At 37.7% G+C, this 19,144-nt stretch overlaps 1 protein-coding gene across 2 annotated transcripts in view; it reads right to left on the bottom strand.

Annotated features, from left to right (window-relative positions):
- The window catches only part of adcy8 (adenylate cyclase 8 (brain)), a 140,383-nt gene that overhangs the window by 23,336 nt on the left and 97,903 nt on the right, over window positions 1-19,144 (bottom strand). For both annotated transcript variants that reach the window (XM_061979126.1, XM_061979125.1), the window contains exons 8-12: window positions 19,086-19,144; window positions 7,092-7,192; window positions 6,788-6,989; window positions 6,629-6,718; window positions 852-1,024 (exon numbers count right to left, since the gene is read on the bottom strand). The exon at window positions 19,086-19,144 is cut by the window's right edge and continues 139 nt beyond it. In XM_061979126.1, coding sequence (XP_061835110.1) covers window positions 852-1,024; window positions 6,629-6,718; window positions 6,788-6,989; window positions 7,092-7,192; window positions 19,086-19,144 — 625 coding nt within the window. The remainder of the gene's footprint in view (window positions 1-851; window positions 1,025-6,628; window positions 6,719-6,787; window positions 6,990-7,091; window positions 7,193-19,085) is intronic.

Raw genomic sequence — 19,144 nt, 5'->3', positions numbered from 1 at the left:
CATGAAAAAAGGATGTCCTCACTCAGGTCCGCATGGAGCTGGAGGGGGCGTGGCTTCCAGCTCCGGCTGAAAATCGGGAGATTTTCGGGAGAATATTTGTCCCGTGAGGTTTTCGGGAGAGGCGCTGAATTTCGGGAGTCTCCCGGAAAATTCGGGAGGGTTGGCAAGTATGGATTAATCACATGAGTTAACTCATTAATGTTGACAGCCTTAGTGTTTCTCTTTTTAAAAGGCATATTGCATGTTACAATTGTGCTGTTTTTGGGGGGCAGAGGGAAATTAATTTCAATTAATTTCAAAGGAAAGCGTCATATTGAGAGTTTTAAATAACGAGCTCCATCACGGAACCAATTAAAGTCGTAGTTAAGGCACTACTATATAGAACACAACATTGTACTTCAAGTATTTCAAGTATTTCACAGTCGATGTTTGCTGAGCTTCTCCTCCTCATCATTATCGTCAAAACTTTCTGCTCTCCCAGAAGGACTTGAGCGAGTAAAGCAACTCTAAAGCGTTGCTATGGCAACATTCTTATGTTGTCAAAGTAAAGGTCACCTTGTCCCTTCATCATCATCATCATCAGCACCCTCCAGCAAGATGAAATTTGCAGCTAGAAGAAAGGTCAACGTGGCTGCTGACTGACGTCTCACGTTCTTCATTATCATTATTAATGATTACCATTTTTGAATATGAATCTAAGTCATTATTGTTACTATTGGAATGATCAATGAACACAAATGGCATTCCCCTGAAAGGAGCAGGAAGTTTAACGTGTGCAGCACGCAGCCACTTTTACTCTCATCGGGACCGTATGGGGTGTCCGGGCAGTGTCGTCACGGCGACGTGCTCACTCTGTGTTGCGGTGGACGACGTCGTAGCGTACGAAGAGCGAGGCGTAGAACGCCTCGGTGAGCAGCGAGTAGACGGCCACCATCACCAGCAGCACGGCCAGCTTCAACACCGAGTTGAGACGCAGGAAGACGGCACAAGTCACCATAGCCAAAACCCCCGTGAACACAAAGTACTGGACACAGAGAGGAAAAAAAAAAGGGCGGGACTTATTAGCACACTTTAGCATCGCATCATTAGCATTTGAGGACCTCATGTCTTCATGATGATATGACTACAGGCAAGGTCACACTTTTATTTACTGTCATAGAATAAAAATGGATAAGAAATTGTTTTAAAACAATCACTTCTTTAACACATTAATATTATATGACATATGAAGTCATCAAAGGAAGAGGTGATGATGACATGATGCCAAAATGATAATATGATCATTACATGATGATGGCATGATGATAAGATTATAATGGCGTCATGACAACTTGATGATGATGTAATGATAACATGATGATGGCATGGCGATAACTTGGTGACATGATAATTTGCATGATAATGACATAGTAATGGGGTGGTGATAACATGATGATGGTGGAGTGATAACGTGATGATAGTGTAATGCATTGATTCGTAAACTGTGGTAGGTGTACCACTAGTGCAGGGGTGTCAAACTCATTTTAGCTCAGGGGCCGCATGGAGGAAAATCTGTGCGCACGCGGGCCGGACTATTAAAATCATGGCATTAAAACTAAAAAAAATAAAGACAACTTCAGATTGTTTTCTTTGTCTTACTTTGGCCAAAAATAGAACAAACACATTCTGAAAATATTACAATAAAAAATATAGAAAAAATTGACCGGCAGCAGTTTAGATCCATGAAGGAAAGAAGAAAGTGAATGAATGTTTATATTTGCAGTTAGTCCAGAACGCGGCAGCACGACTTTTAACAGGGGCCAGGAGACGCCAGCATATAACCCCAATTCTTGAGACTTTGCACAGGCTCCCTGTTCATTTTAGAATTGATTTTTAAACCTTGCTGTTTGTTTTTAAAGCTTTACATGGACTGGCACCTCATTATATCTCGGACCTCATCCAAACTTACAATCCTGCGCGCGCTCTGAGGTCCGAGAGCCAGCTCCAGCTCGTGGTGCCCAAGACGAGACTTAAAACCAGGGGAGACAGGACCTTCTCTGTGGTCGGCCCTAAGCTCTGGAACATTCTGCCCCTCCATGTTCGAACTGCTCCCACAGTGGAGTGTTTTAAGTCTCGTCTTAAGACCCACTTTTATTCTCTGGCTTTTAACACTACGTGAGTTGTGTGGTCCTCTGTTGTCCTCTGTGTTTTTAAAATTTTGATTTCTATTTACTGTTTTAATTGGTTTTACCCTTTAAAATCGTTTTTAATCATATTTATTTTATATTGTTTTTAATTGTTTTTAATATTGTTGTGCAGCACTTTGGAAACATTTTGTTGTTTAAATGTGCTATATCAATAAAGTGGATTGGATTGGATTGATAACCGAATACATTTACATATGCATAAAAATGTGTTTTCTTTTGTATTTCTTTTTTGAATGAATTAAGTAACGTTTATGACAACCTTCTTCCAAAACACAATATAGAATGTGAGAAATAACAGGATAATGCATACATTTATCATTTGTTTTCAAAAACGCTTACAAAAAGGGGGACCCCAAAAATGTACTATGGGACCCCATTTTTATGACTTGATGGGGCCCCAGGATCCCATTTTGAAAATTCCTAGCGCCAACACTGCAAAAACTGAAATCTAAGTAAGATTAAATATCTCAAATAAGGGTGATTTTTGCTTATTTTCTGTCTGATAAGATAATTCTTCTGAAGTGAAGTGAATTATATTTCTATAGCGCTTTTCTCTAGTGACTCAAAGCGCTTTACATAGTGAAACCCAATATCTAAGTTACATTTAAACCAATGTGGGTGGCACTGGGAGCAGGCGGGTAAAGTGTCTTGCACAAGGACACAACAGCAGTGACTAGGATGGCAGAAACTGGGATCGAACCTGGAACCCTCAAGTTGCTGGCACGGCCACTCTACCAACCGAGCTATACCGCCCCATCACTAAGCAGATTTGATCTTAGAGTGTTTTACTTGTTTTAAGGGTTTTGGTCCTGAATGATCTCAGTAAGATATTACAGCTTGTTGCTGAGATTTTATGACCTATATTGAGTAAAACATGCTTGAAACTAGAATATCAACTCTTGCAAAGCTTTGTCATCAACACTCACAAGTATAAAACTACTTTTTTAAAGTAATAATTTCTTACTTCAAGCATGAAAAAAAAATCATGATGCCGAGCGCATATCATTATGTCAAGATAATGGCACTAGCATTTACTTATTTAAGAATATTTTTGAACATATTGAGCAAAAAGGTCAATTTTTTTTTCTACCAAGAAAAGTACACTTGTTATTAGTGAGAATATACTTATTTTAAGGTATTTTTGGGTTCATTGAGGTTAGCTAATTTTACTTGTTTTGGAAAGTCCTGACAAGCCAAATTTTCTTGTTCGATTGGCAGATAATTTTGCTTAGTTCAAATAAAATACCCCTCATTTTTGTATTTTTTTTTTCTTGTTTTTGAACTCTGACTTTTTGCAGTGAACACTGATGGAGTATTGGTGCGTGCAAAACAGCAGCAGGTGGCTGTGGCCTGCGGGCCGATTCTAATACTAATCAAATATCATCCCGAGGGCCATAGATCATTCTTGACTTTGACACCCCAGCACTAGTGGAATGCGGGCTCCATCTAGTGGTACGTCAAAGAACCACTTGATTTAAGTACAGTGTTATACTTTCCTATATTTAAACTGTGTGCAATATTACAGTGGCCAAAAATATTAAACTGATACTACGTACTTGTTAAATAAAGCCTCTGCTTTCTTTTAACAAATACTTAGGCCTACTACGCTACTGTGCGTTAATATTGGTCACTATGGGGGTATTTGGAGAGCCAAGTTTTTTCTAAGGTGGTACTTGGTGAAAATAGTTTAAGAACTACAGGTGTGATGATAACATAATGATGGTGTGATGATAGCATGTTAACATAATGATGGTGTTATAATAACATGATAATGGTACGTTAATGCCACTGTAATAACATGATGGTGTGACAATAAAAGGCTGTCATGATAATATCATGGTGATAAAATGTTAACATGATGATTCCATGATGACGTCTTGATTGCAATATGATGAGGGCATGATTATGCTGTGATGATACCATGATAATAACATGATGACGGCATGACGATAAAACGGCAACATGAAAATGGAATAGTAATAACATGTTGAAATGATGGTGGCATGATCATAATTTGAATCTAACGTGATGATGGCGTGATGATAACGTGTTACCATGATGTTAACTTGATCACACGATAATGCCATGATTACATGATGATAACATGATCATGTGATGATGTAATGATAACATGATGAAGGCGTGATGATAACATGATGATTACATGATACTAACGCAATGACATAATGATGCGCAATGATAACATGATGAAAGGGACAAGCGGTAGAAAATGGATGGGTGTATGGACATGATGACAACATGATAATTACAGAATGTATACGTACTAACATGATAATGGCATGATGCAACGTGATGATGACATGATGATATGTGATGTTGACGTAATGACAACATGATGATAAGGTGATGTTGACATAATGACAACATGATGATAATGTGATGGTGATGTAATGACAAAATGATGATAATGTGATGGGGACGTAATGACAACATGATGATAATGTGATGGTGACGTATTGACAACATGATGATAAGGTGATGTTGACATAATGACAACATGATGATAATGTGATGGTGACGTAATGACAACATGATGATAACGTGATGGTGACGTAATGACAAAATGATGATAATGTGATGGGGACCTAATGACAACATGATGGTGACGTAATGACAAAATGATGATAACGTGATGGTGACGTATTGACAACATGATGATAATGTGATGGTGATATAATGACAACATGATGATAATGTGATGTTGACGTAATGACAACATGATGGTAATGTGATGTTGACGTAATGACAACATGATGATAATGTGATGTTGACGTAATGACAACATGATGATAAGGTGATGGTGACGTAATGACAACATGATGATTATGTGATGGTGACGTAATGACAACATGATGATGATGTGATGGTGACGTAATGACAACATGATGATAATGTGATGGTGACGTAATGACAACATGATGATAATGTGATGGTGACGTAATGACAACATGATGATAATGTGATGTTGACGTAATGACAACATGATGATAATGTGATGTTGACGTAATGACAACATGATGATAAGGTGATGGTGACATAATGACAACATGATGATAATGTGATGGTGACGTAATGACAACATGATGATAATGTGATGTTGACATAATGACAACATGATGATAATGTGATGTTGACGTAATGACAACATGATGATAATATGATGTTGACGTAATGACAAAATGATGATAATGTGATGGGGACGTAACGACAAAATGTTGATAATGTGATGGTGACATAAAGACAACATGATGATAATGTGATGGTGACTTATTGACAACATGATGATAATGTGATGTTGACGTAATGACAACATGATGATAATGTGATGTTGACATAATGACAACATGATGATAATGTGATGGTGACGTAATGACAACATGATGATAACGTGATGGTGACGTAATGACAAAATGATGATAATGTGATGGGGACGTAATGACAACATGATGATAATGTGACGGTGACGTAATGACAACATGATGATATTGTGATGGTGACGTAATGACAACATGATGATAATGTGATGGTGACGTAATGACAACATGATGATAAGGTGATGTTGACGTAATGACAACATGATGATAATGTGATGTTGACGTAATGACAACATGATGGTAATGTGATGTTGATGTAATGACAACATGATGATAATGTGATGGTGACGTAATGACAACATGATGATAATGTGATGGTGACGTAATGACAAAATGATGATAATGTGATGGGGACGTAATGACAAAATGATGATAATGTAATGGGGACGTAATGACAACATGATGATAATGTGATGGTGACGTATTGACAACATGATAATGTGATGGTGACGTATTGACAACATGATGATAATGTGATGGTGACGTAATGACAACATGATGATGATGTGATGGTGACGTAATGACAACATGATGATAATGTGATGGTGACGTAATGACAACATGATGATAATGTGATGTTGACGTAATGACGACATGATGATAATGTGATGTTGACGTAATGACAACATGATGATAATGTGATGTTGACGTAATGACGACATGATGATAATGTGATGTTGACGTAATGACGACATGATGATAATGTGATGTTGACGTAATGATTTACACAACATACCAACTTCACTGGTTTTGGGGTTTGTATAATATAAAATACATTTTGCTCTGAAACCATATCAATAAGGTAAGTTTTAATCAAGTTAAGAGTGTCTGACAAGACCCAAACCCTCTTGCAAAAATTGCATATTGGTTTAATCCAACATTAGTCTTGCCATCGCTTGCTAACCCTCATCACGAACACACACAATGTTCAGCCCAGGTGTAAAGACCATGGTTTTAATCAGACCTCGGGGCCTCGCATTATAGGTTAAGGCGGCCCTGGTGATGACAACATGATGACAAGGTGATGATGGGGGTGGGGGGGAATACCTCTGGGTAGAAGCAGATATCCGCGATGGCTGTAGATTGGTTGAGGGTTTGGTTCCTGAAGGTGTTGGACTTGTCAAAGTCACACCACAGCTGCCAGAGAGCAACATGAAGTTGAACTTTCATTCCAATAAAAATGATCAATTTATAAAAAGAACTCACAATGTTGATTATGGCCGCCAGGAAGTTGATGACGATGGAGACGAAGATGATGACGTTGCGGGCGGTGTAGGTCTCGTTGATCCAGCAGCAGGCTTGGCGAAGGACCAGAGGGAGACACTTGTAGTCCTCGGCGGTGGTCACCAGGACCAGGCAACAGTGCAGGATGATGAGGACAGAGAACTGGATCACCATGGTGACCATTCTACAAAAAAAATAAAACATCAGCGGGTCAACAATCACATGACCTACAAACCGTTTGTCAATCCGGTTTTAACGTGCACGTGTGACGTTGCTGAGTTTTTACCCGGCAGACGGGAGCAGACTTTGGATGGTGGTGATGAAGAGGAGCACGATGAAGGCGCACACCAGGTTGGACTTGAAGACCTCGTCCCTCATCTGAGAGTACTTGACCATGAAGGCGGGAGGTGGAGGAAGAAGAAGAGCGACAGGAGGAGGTGAGGGTGAGACAGGAAGCGGAGGAACACGCGACACATCCAAAACGCCACCTTAGCACGTTAGCACGTTAGCACAGGCACATGCCACGCCTCAAGCACAAGCATTAGAGCGTTAGACAGGAGCGAGACGGCGAGCGGCGGGGTGGTGAGGACATTAGTCACGTGTTAGTTTGTCTCCCGTAAAATTATTAAGACTTTTTAGCTGGAATGCTACAGTCGTGGTCAAAAGTTGACATACACTTGTAAAGAACATAATGTCATGGCTGTCTTGAGTTTCCAATCATTTCTACAACTCTTATTTTTTTGTGATAGGGCAGTGGTTCTTAACTTTGTTGGAGGTACCGAACCCCACCAGTTTCATATGCGCATTCACCCAACCCTTCTTTAGTGAAAAATATATATATATATTTTTTTCAAATTCAAGACAAAGTTATATGTTTTTGGTAACACTTTAGTATGGGGAACATATTCTAAGTAACAAAGACTTAATTTAAAGTTATTTGGTTAGGGTTAGAGAGTTTGGGCCAGGGTTAGAGGGTTAGGGTTATAATAAGGTGTTAATAAGTACTTAATAATGACTAGTTAAGAGCCAATATGTTACTAATTTGCATGTTACTAAGCAACTAATTAATGGTGAATATGTTCCCCATACTAAAGTGTTACCATGTTTTTTTTACTGGTGCACAAAATGAACCGTGCATGAACATCACCTTGTTCAAACAACAAAACCAACACAGTGCATAAACTCACAACAAATTACACACCTGCAAATCAGTCTGACTTCTGCTGTTGCCGTATCCGTAATACGCCGATAGGGAAAAGTTTTTATTTACACGATGAGTCGGGTGTATCTTGACCTCCGCCGAACCCCTGAGCCCGACTCACCGAACCCCTAGGGTTCGATCGAACCCAGGTTAAGAACCAGCACATACTTGTTGGTCGCAAAAAAACATTCATGAAGTTTGGTTCTTTTATGAATTTATTATGGGTCTACTGAAAATGTGAGCAAATCTGCTGGGTCAAAAATATACATACAGCAATGTTAATATTTGGTTACATGTCCCCTGGCAAGTTTCACTGCTATAAGGCGCTTTTGGTAGCCACCCACAAGCTTCTGGTTGAATTTTTGACCACTCCTCTTGACAAAATTAGTGCAGTTCAGCTAAATTTGTTGGTTTTCTGACATTGACTTGTTTCTTCAGCATTGTCCATAAAAATTGAGCTGTTTGTCCACAATACCCAGCAATATTTTTAGAGGAGAAAATGTGAGGCCTTTAATCTCAAGAACACCCTTCCTACCGTCAAGCATGGGGGTGGTAGTATTATGCTCCGGGCCTGTTTTGCTGCCAATGGAAGTGGTGCTTTACAGAGAGTAAATGGGACAATGAAAAAAGAGGATTATCTCCAAATTCTTCAGGACAACCTAAAATCATCCAGCCCAGAGGTTGGGTTTTCTGACATGGACTTGTTTCTTGCTACTCAGTGGCCGAGTGGCTAGAGTGTCCGCCCTCAGATCGATAGGTTGTGAATTCAAACCCCTGCCGAGTCATACCAAAGACTATAAAAATGGGACCCATTATCTCCCTGCTTGGCACTCAGCATCAAGGGTTGGAATTGGGGGTTAAATCACCAAAAATGATTCTCGGGCGCGGCACCGCTGCTGCCCACTGCTCCCCTCATCTCCCAGGGGATGAACAAGGGGATGGGTCAAATCCAGAGGACACATTTCACAACACCTAGTGTGTGTGTGACTATCATTGGTACTTTAACTTTAACTTTTAACTTCTTCAGCATTGTCCACACGTTTAAGTCAGGACTTTGGGAAGGCCATTCTAAAGCCTTAATTCTAGCCTGATTAAGCCATTCCTTTACCACTTTTGACGTGTGTTTGGGATCATTGTCCTGTTGGAACACCCAACTGTGCCCAAGACCCAACCTCTGGGCTGATGATTTTAGGTTGTCCTGAAGAATTTGGAGGTAATCCTCCTTTTTCATTGTCCCATTTATTCTCCATGAAGCACCAGTTCCATTGGCAGCAAAACAGGTCCGGAGCATTATACTACCACCACCATGCTTGACGGTAGGTGTGGTGTTCCTGAGATTAAAGGCCTCACCTTTTCTCCTCCAAACATATTGCTGGGTATTGTGGACAAACAGCTCAATTTTTATGGACAATGCTGAAGAAACAAGTCAATGTCAGAAAACCAACAAATTTAGCTGAACTGCACTAATTTTGTCAAGCGGAGTGGTCAAAAATTCAACCAGAAGCTTGTGGATGGCTACCAAAAGCGCCTTATTGCAGTGAAACTTGCCAAGGGACATGTAACCAAATATAATATATTAACATTGCTGTATGTATACTTTTGACCCAGCATATTTGGTCACATTTTCAGTAGGCCCATAATAAATGCATAAAAGAACCAAACTTCATGAATATTTTGTGACCAACAAGTATGTGCTCCAATCACTCTATCACAAAAAAATAAGAGTTGTAGAAATTATTGGAAACTCAAGACAGCCATGACATTATGTTCTTTACAAGTGGATGTCAACTTTTGACCACGACTGTAGATATGATTGCCCTCATGTCAAGGAAGGTTAGCTTAGTTCAGCTTAAATGGGGGTTTTTCAAACTTTTTCCATAGATAAATGATATAAACAAAAAAATCTTAGCATTGTGTTAAAGCTGACAAAGTAAATTGGTGTAATATCTAATAATAAAGCTCATTAACAATTAATTAGACTTGCAGACCGAAAATCGCCCCCAGGCTGCATTTCGGATAGCCCTGGAATCAAGACTTTTTAAAGCTAGTATGGGTAAACTAAGAAAATGAAAGGAATGCTGTTTATACTTTCAATCTGACAACAAACAAGCAATGTGGTATTTTATGGCAATCAAAGTTTGCATGCTTGCATTTGGGAGTGTTAGTGGGACAGCGGGGGAAGACAGTGTGCAGTCCTAAATAAAGAGCGCAGACATCAACCTCGTGTCCCCACCGCCCTGCCTCGGCGTCCGTCTCAAAGGTTGCTGGGAAATTAGCAAGAGGACGCTTGACGTTTGCTCACAGCAAGTCACGGAACATTTACTGAAGAGAAGAAGAAAAAACTAAAATTCTTTAAAGGTGGGAGCAGGTGACACAAACAAAAAAGTGTGTGTGTGTGCGTGTGTGTGTGGTGGGGCTGGGGACGGAGGGAGGGGACGACAAAGCTCAACTCAAAGTTCAAAGGTGAAGCAAAGTGGGACAAAAGAAGCCACAGAAGTGCATTGCATTCACAAAAGGAAAAAAAAAAAAAGAATTCAAAAGTTATTTCCTGTACAAGAACCATGTTTTTTTTCCATGGAGACCACACTTTCATGATCATAATAATAATAAGACAAAGGTAATTTGTGTAAAAAATTGTGTGTGAATGCTGAAGAGCGGCTAGCTGTACGGAAAATATTGAATTTTGGAAAATATTTCGTTTTTTAGAACGCTTGGTTGACAAATGTTGAAGTAGTCAAAACTATATATTAAAGTTTCAGTGGCAATGTTGGCGTAGAAATTGTGGAGTTACGTTAAATGCGAGAATTTTTTTCAGAGATGTGGCAATACAATAGCCATCTTGTCCCTAATAAACTGACCGTTTTAATGTTGAAGTGCTTTGAATGGGTTGAGAAATATGAACGTAGTAGCATTAAAAAAAAAAAAAAAAAAAAGCAAATAATAAAAAGATTAATTTTGGTGCAGAATAACATATGTAACATATGTGTTGTGTAAGACAAATATTAAATATGTCACGTTACTTATGTTACATATGTCATGTTACAAATGTGAAGTTACGTGGTTCATAAGTACTGCTATGTTACATGTTTCACATGCGATGTTACACATGCCATGTTACATAAATGATATATGTAACACGTAAAACGACACATGTTACATATTTAACATGACATAGGTAACATATTTTACATTACATATCTAACATAGGAGGACATATATAGCATATGTAACATGACATATGTAACACAACACTACATGAAACATATATAACATGACATATGAAACATGTAAAATGACATATCATGTAACAATGTATGTAACATGGCATAAGAAACATGACATATGTAACATGACATATGTAACATGACATATGTAAGATGACATATTAAACATATGCACAATACATATGAGACATGGCATATGTAACATGCTATATATAACATATGAAACATGTAACATGACATATGTAACATAACATAACATGAAAACATTTAACATGACATACGGTATGTAACATAATATGAAAACATGTAACATGACATCCGGTATGTAACATAACATATGTAACATAACATGAAACGTATGTAACATGACATACAGTATGTAACATGACGTATGAAACATGCAACATGACAAATGTAACATAACATGACATGAAACACATGTAACATGACATACAGTATGTAACATAACATGAAACATACATAAAATGACATACAGTATGTAACATAACATGACATGAAACATATGCAACATGACATACAGTATGTAACATAACATGACATGAAACATATGCAACATGACATACAGTATGTAACATAACATGACAAATGAACACATGCAACATGACATATGTAACAAAACATGACATGAAACACATGTAACATGACATACAGTATGTAACATAACATGACACGAAACATACATAAAATGACATACAGTATGTAACATAACATGCCATATGAAACATATGTAACATTACATACAGTATGTAACATATCATATGCAACATGACATATGAAACATATGCAACATAACATATGTAACATGATAGCTGTAACATGACATATGTAACATGTAACATGACATATGTAACATAACATAACATATGAAACATATGTAACATGACCTATGTAACATAACAGGACATATGTAACATAACATGCCATAGAAACATAAGTAACATGACATACGTAACATGACATATGTAACATAACATGACATATGAAAGACATGAAACATGACATATGAAAAACATGTAACATGACATATGTAACATAACTTGACATATGAAACACATGTAACATAACATGACATGAAACACATGTAACATGACACAGTATGTAACATAACATGACATATGAAACATGTAACATTACATACAGTATGTAACATATCATATGCAACATGACATATGAAACATATGTAACATGATAGCTGTAACATGACATATGTAACATATGTGACATGACATATGTAACATAACATATGAAACATGTAACATGACCTATGTAACATAACAGGACATATGTAGCATATGTAATATGACATATGTAACATAACATGCCATAGAAACATAAGTAACATGACATATGTAACATATGTAACATAACATGACATATGAAACACATGTAACATGACATATGTAACATAACTTGACATACGAAACACATGCATGTAACATGACATATGTAACATAAGATGACATATGAAACACATGTAACATGACATATGTAACATAACTTGACATATGAAACACATCTAACATGACATATGTAACATAACATGACATATGCAGCATATGTGACAAACAGTATAGTGATGTAACATATTTTAGATACCTCACAATAAAGCCTTGACGTGTGACGGTATTCAACAATTACTTGGTGAGTGTGAGTGGTCTGAAAATAATCTACATGTCCCAAAACCCTCTGCGCAGCGTGGGACGGGCAAGGTGGGGTGTGGAACGCAGTAGAGGGCAGAAAAAGAGGAAACATGCGGGAACGTGTGTTCGTAGTAGATAAGTGGAATTGTTTTTTACAAACATTTCCTGGAAAGCCGTCCATTACTTTTGGAGTTATGTTGCCAACAAACAGTCAAACAAACACTAGCGAAAACAGAAGCTCTTTGTCTGAGGTAACAAGGTCTGCATACTGCAAAACAAAGTGCGCCACCTTCGTCTCGAGCGTTTCCAAGCCGACACAGAGCTCGTGACGGGGCACCGCACGGAGGGAAAACGCCTGGTGGGAACGCAGACAAGCTACTTTATAAAGCTTTATCTGCAAATATGAAATGAAGCCAGCGAGGCTAAACATCAATTTGTGAGGTAATCACATTATTTAAAGTAAAATAAATACATTTAATAAAGTCAAATACAAATAAGGCAACAAGAGAAGTATCCCACACTTCTCTTTTGTAAAGTAAACCTGAACAGCCGATATGGGCATCTACATCAACTATATGATTTGCCTGAGAAGCTGGACAGGACAAAAATAAATAAATAAATCAATCAAAATAAAAAAATAAAATAAAAATAAAGTAAAATTGTCAGTTAACTTTTCTAAATAACAGCATTTTCCGAACAGGTATAAAATTGTCCACTGTGGAGGACATTGCTATTTGGAAAGTGAAAGTTGAAAGACACTAAATTGAACATTAATGATTTACTCAGGATGTTTACATTGTCACTTTGAAGACTTGCACTCAACTGGAATTTACTTTTTTTTTTTTTTTGCTTCAAACCGTATGTTCCCGCACAATTCTTTGCACTAAAAATACATGTTTGTTGTAATAAATATGATTCGAACAATGAAGCATTATTTTTGTGTTCAATTACAGTGAGCGTGTTTACCCTGAACATCTCTGTCACTTCCTTTTTCACGCTATGGCATTTTTTCCAAGTATTTTTTTTTGGACAATATCAAAATAAAATCATACCGTGGTCCTAACACCGTGATCATTTCGCATCGTACGCTTCTGATATTGTTGCATCCCTAATATAGTATGTAACATAGCACATAATATGAAACACGTAACATGACACATGTAACACGACACGACATGAGAAACATAATGCAACACGACATATGTTTTGAATTATTTATTGTGCTGTTTTCTATCTTAATTAATAATATAACTACTATTATTCTCTCAATGCTACATTTTTATTAAGGTATTATTTTTATTTAATTTGCTACATATATTTTATCACATATGTTTCATACTATTTTTTAGATGCCATTAATTTGAGTTATTCTTATTATTTTTCCTCAACTCTTCAGTGCCATGCCATGTTTTGGTTTTGTTATTGTCAATAGTGCTATGTGTGTGTGTGTGCGTGTGTTTTCTTCTCTTCTTCTTTTTTAAGTGTACAGCACTTTATGTTTGCCACTTTCCTGTATATGAAAAGTACTACATAAATCAAGTTTGATTTGATGATTTGATGAATTTATGAAAATATGCATGAGTTCTTGTGAGGAGCGTACAGTATATTCTCTTCAGCAGTCACACAATACGTCCCGTTGAAAGAAAGGTGCACCTGCCTAAATGAGCTCATCCATGAAGTTAATGGGGGTCTCGTTGATAACGTTTCAAACAAAGGAGGCGATGTACGTACACTGCATAGTACATGATTACTGGTTGTTTAATTAAAAAGATATGTTATTCCTTACAACATCTGTGCTTTAATGAATGCAATGTGACTCCAAACAATCCAGAGCAAAGCTGTACTGTGACAGACTAAATGGACTTTTAGTCATGAGTAAACTCAAGGTGGCGCCGTCGTCACGAGAAATGTCCATCGATTGATGATCCTTAATGTCATAAATTGTCATTTTGAGGGCTTTCTAACTGCAGCCACCACTGGAATGTGCCAACTCACACCTATACATGACTTTTAACATCGCACGCATTTACTTAAAACTCATTTGCATACTCTTGCCTTTAAATAGATCCCCCCTTTTAGACCAGTTGATCTGCCGTCTCTTTTCTGCTCTGCCCCCCTCTCCTGCGTGGAGAGGTTATTAGGTGACCACAGATGAGGCGCTAGCTGTGCAAAGTCGGGACCCTGGATGGACCACTCATCTGTGCATCAGTTGGGGACGTCTATGCGCTGCTGACTTGTCTCCACTCAAGAGGATCCCCTGCTGGCTCCATTATGGACTGGGCTCTCACATTATTAACTAGATCAGGGGTCACCAACGCAGTGCCCGCGGGCACCAGGTCGCCTGTAAGGACCAGATGAGTCGCCCGCTGTTCTAAAAATAGCTCAAGTAGCAGTACTTACCAGTGAGCTGCCTCTATTTTTTAAATTGTATTTATTTACTAGCAAGCTGGTCTCGCTTTGCTCGACATTTTTAATTCTAAGAGAGACAAAACTCAAATAAAATGTGAAAATCCAAGAAAATATTTTAAAGACTTGGTCTTCACTTGTTTAAATAAATTCATTTTTTTTTTTTTTAACTTTGCTTCTTATAACTTTCAGAAAGACAATTTTAGAGAAAAAATACAACCTTAAAAATTATTTTAGTATTTTCAAACACATATACCTTTTTACCTTTTAAATTCCTTCCTCTTCTTTCCTGACAATTTAAATCAATGTTCAAGTAAATTTAGTTTTTTAATTGTAAAGAATAATAAATAAATTGTAATTTAATTCTTCATTTTAGCTTCTGTTTTTTCGATGAAGAATATTTGTGAAATATTTCTTCAAACTTATTATGATTAGAATTCAAAAAAATTATTCTGGCAAATCTAGAAAATCTGTAGAATCAAATTTAAATCTTATTTCAAAGTCTTTTGAATTTCTTTTAAAATTTTTGTTCTGGAAAATCAAGAAGAAATAATGATTTGTCTTTGTTAGAAATATAGCTTGGTCCAATTTGTTATATATTCTAACAAAGTGCAGATTGGATTTTAACCTATTTAAAACATGTCATCAAAATTCGAAAATGAATCTTAATCAGGAAAAATTACTAATGATGTTCCATAAATTCTGTTTTTAATTTTTTCAAAAAGATTCGAATTAGCTAGTTTTTCTCTTCTTTTTTTCGGTTCAATTTTAAAGAGTCGAAATTGAAGATAAACTATGTTTCAAAATTTAATTTTCATTTTTTTCGTGATTTCTCCTCTTTTATAAAAATGTTAGTGGCTAGCTCGTTAAAATGGGATATTGTGATTTCACAAGACTGTCTTAGAAGTGATCATTTGAAAATGTTCAATTTGAAAAATGTGCACTTAGAGAAAATATAAAAATAAAGTGTTGCAATTGATATTTATCTGTTTCTATATATATTTATTGTGAGAAATCATTAAGATGATCAGTGTTTCCACAAATATAAATATCATTAATTATTAATAATAACATAGAGTTAAAGGTAAATTGAGCAAATTGGCTATTTCTGCCAATTTATTTAAGTGTGTATCAAACTGGTAGCCCTTCGCATTAATCAGTACCCAAGAAGTAGCTCTTGGTTTCAAAAAGGTTGGTGACCCCTGAACTAGATCCACTCGACATCCATTGCACCAGTCGCCCGGGGGGGTTCCCCACATCTGTGGTCCCCTCCAAGGTTTCTCATTGTATCCCATTGGGTTGAGTTTTTTCTTGCCCAGATGTGGGATCTGAGCAGAGGATGTTGTTGTGGCTTGTGCAGCCCTTTGAGATACTTGTGATAAAGGGCTATATAAATAAACTTTGATTGATTGATTGATCGCTTGAACCACTTTATTTCTGGGTTGCAACCGGACGTGGCGTCACGTACAACGCAGCAATAGACATTATTAAAAAAAAAAAAAAAGCTTTAGAAACGCAGCTCAAAACCCTTAATTAGCAGTGTTAATGATTGGATTTTTCAGTTGGGTACAGAGGTTTACAGATTTCCCCACACTGTGCACATTAAACGTGGGGGACAGGAAGTGTTTATGGCGTCATGAGTGTACTCGCTAAACAAATACAGTCCAGCCTTTGGCTAGTGGGGGTCAGGGCAAACATTTGTGCCAAGGAGAGGCCAGAGATTGAAAACCCTTTAAAGTCTGCTGTTTGGGAAGAGATACACTATATTGCCAAAAGTATTTGGCCACCTGCATTGACTCACATATGAACTTGAAGTGCCATCCCATTCCTAACCCATAGGGTTCAATATGATGTCGGTCCACCTTGTGCAGCTATTACAGCTTCAGCTCTTATGGGAAGGCTGTCCACAAGGTTGCGGAGTGTGTCTATAGGAATTATCGACCATTCTTCCAAAAGCGCATTGGTGAGGTCACACACTGATGTTGGTCGAGAAGGCCTGGCTCTCAGTCTCTGTTCTAATTCATCCCAAAGGTGTTCTATCGGGTTCAGGTCAGGACTCTGTGCAGGCCAGTCAAGTTCATCCACGCCAAACTCTGTCATCAATGTCTTTATGGACCTTGCTTTGTGCACTGGTGCGCAGTCATGTTGGAGGAGGAAGGGGCCCGCTCCAAACTGTTCCCACAAGGTTGGGAGCATGTAATTGTCCAAAATGTTATACTCCTTATAACTCAATAATACTCCTACAGGCTCCTTCAGCTTTGTTCCCACAGTGTTCGATACAAGAACTCCTTCATTCCGCACTCCATCCAGCTGTATAATCACTCGCCATACAGCAGTAGATGACATCTGTCTATTACATGACCGCTTCTATGTTAGCTACCTCTCATTGTTTGTAATGTAACATTTCTGCTGGATCTGCTCTCTATTTTATGCTGCAGCTGTTACATATACTGTAATATTGTACATGGTAATTGTTAAAAATTGTATATTGTATATAAAAATATAATATAATTGTTAGAATAATCATGTATATATTATCACACAACTTTAGTATGCTTAAAGTCCGTTGCTATAGTTATTAGCTATTGTGCTTTTTCTATCTGTGCAAGGACAAAAACTTCTTGTCTGAGGGGTGGCCTCAGCTGCAGATGTTATCTTTGTTTTAGCCCGCTAACAGCCAAGGACTTCAAGGACCTCAACGAAGATAAGACGACAGCACGCAAACGAAGCAGAGACCAGGCGAAATCACAAGGCCCCAGCACATTCCGTCACGTATTGTGCGTACTGGCGCTGCTTTGCATGATATGTGTGACCACTCCTTTTAGAGGCGGCCTCAGTGTTATTGACAGGGGAACTCCTGAATAAATAGAGGGACGCGGGAGCTGTACCTTAGAGCGTAGGGCGAGACTGTGACTAAGTGTGCAGCTCCATGCGTTGAACTCTGTCTCTGCATGATTCCTTGCTTCTTGTCTGTTTAATAGATGTCATCAGTGTTTGAAAAACCTGACAATAATATAATATATCAGTATATATCATATACTGTATATATAATATGTAAATGTTACATACTGTATATGTTATATTTTAAATTGCTACTATGGTACATTTTTTTGTCTACTTTATACCTGCATTATCCTTTGTAACTGAGCTACTGTGTGGAACAATTTCCCTTGTGGATCATTAAAGTTTGTCTAAGTCCAAGTCTAACTTTTGGTATCCTGGAGCATTCAAAGTTCCTTTCACTGGAACTAAGGGGCCAAGCTCAAATCCTGAAAAACAACCCCACACCATAATTCCTCCTCCACCAAATTTCATATCTCCATACCTAAGTGCTTGATTTTATACACCTGTGGCCGGGCCAAGTGATTAGAACACCTGATTCTGATTGTTCGGATGGGTGGCCAACTACTTTTGGCAATATAGTGTAATTCAACTCAAACAGGGAAACAGAAGCAATTATAATATTGGGAATGAAAACATGTGTTCGAGACACGTAAATAATGAGGACAATAATGAAATCTTTTGGTCATGTGATGTGTCAGGATAAAGTAAATTCATATAATTGTAAAATGAGCAAATATTTGCTGATTGTGTATAATTGTATCCTGCCCCTAAAATAATACAAGTGAGACATGTCAGCCTCCTTCCAGGAAGAAGACTCCATTTGAGTGGTCGGATGCAAACGTGCCTTGAGCTTACTCATGAAGATTGTTTGTGTTTGACTTTCTGGCCGACATGATTAGGGAAGAAATGAAAAGAAGGAGAAAATGTCTAAAAGCCCCAGCTACCTTCTCTTCCAGGCTGGAGTCTTTAAACATCAGTGAGAAAGGCTTGATATGCTCTCTTC

Source organism: Nerophis lumbriciformis, linkage group LG19 (genome assembly GCF_033978685.3).
Source record: "Nerophis lumbriciformis linkage group LG19, RoL_Nlum_v2.1, whole genome shotgun sequence".
In the NCBI taxonomy this organism is placed as follows: Eukaryota; Metazoa; Chordata; class Actinopteri; order Syngnathiformes; family Syngnathidae; genus Nerophis; species Nerophis lumbriciformis.
This window is presented reverse-complemented; position numbering and strand designations above follow the sequence as displayed.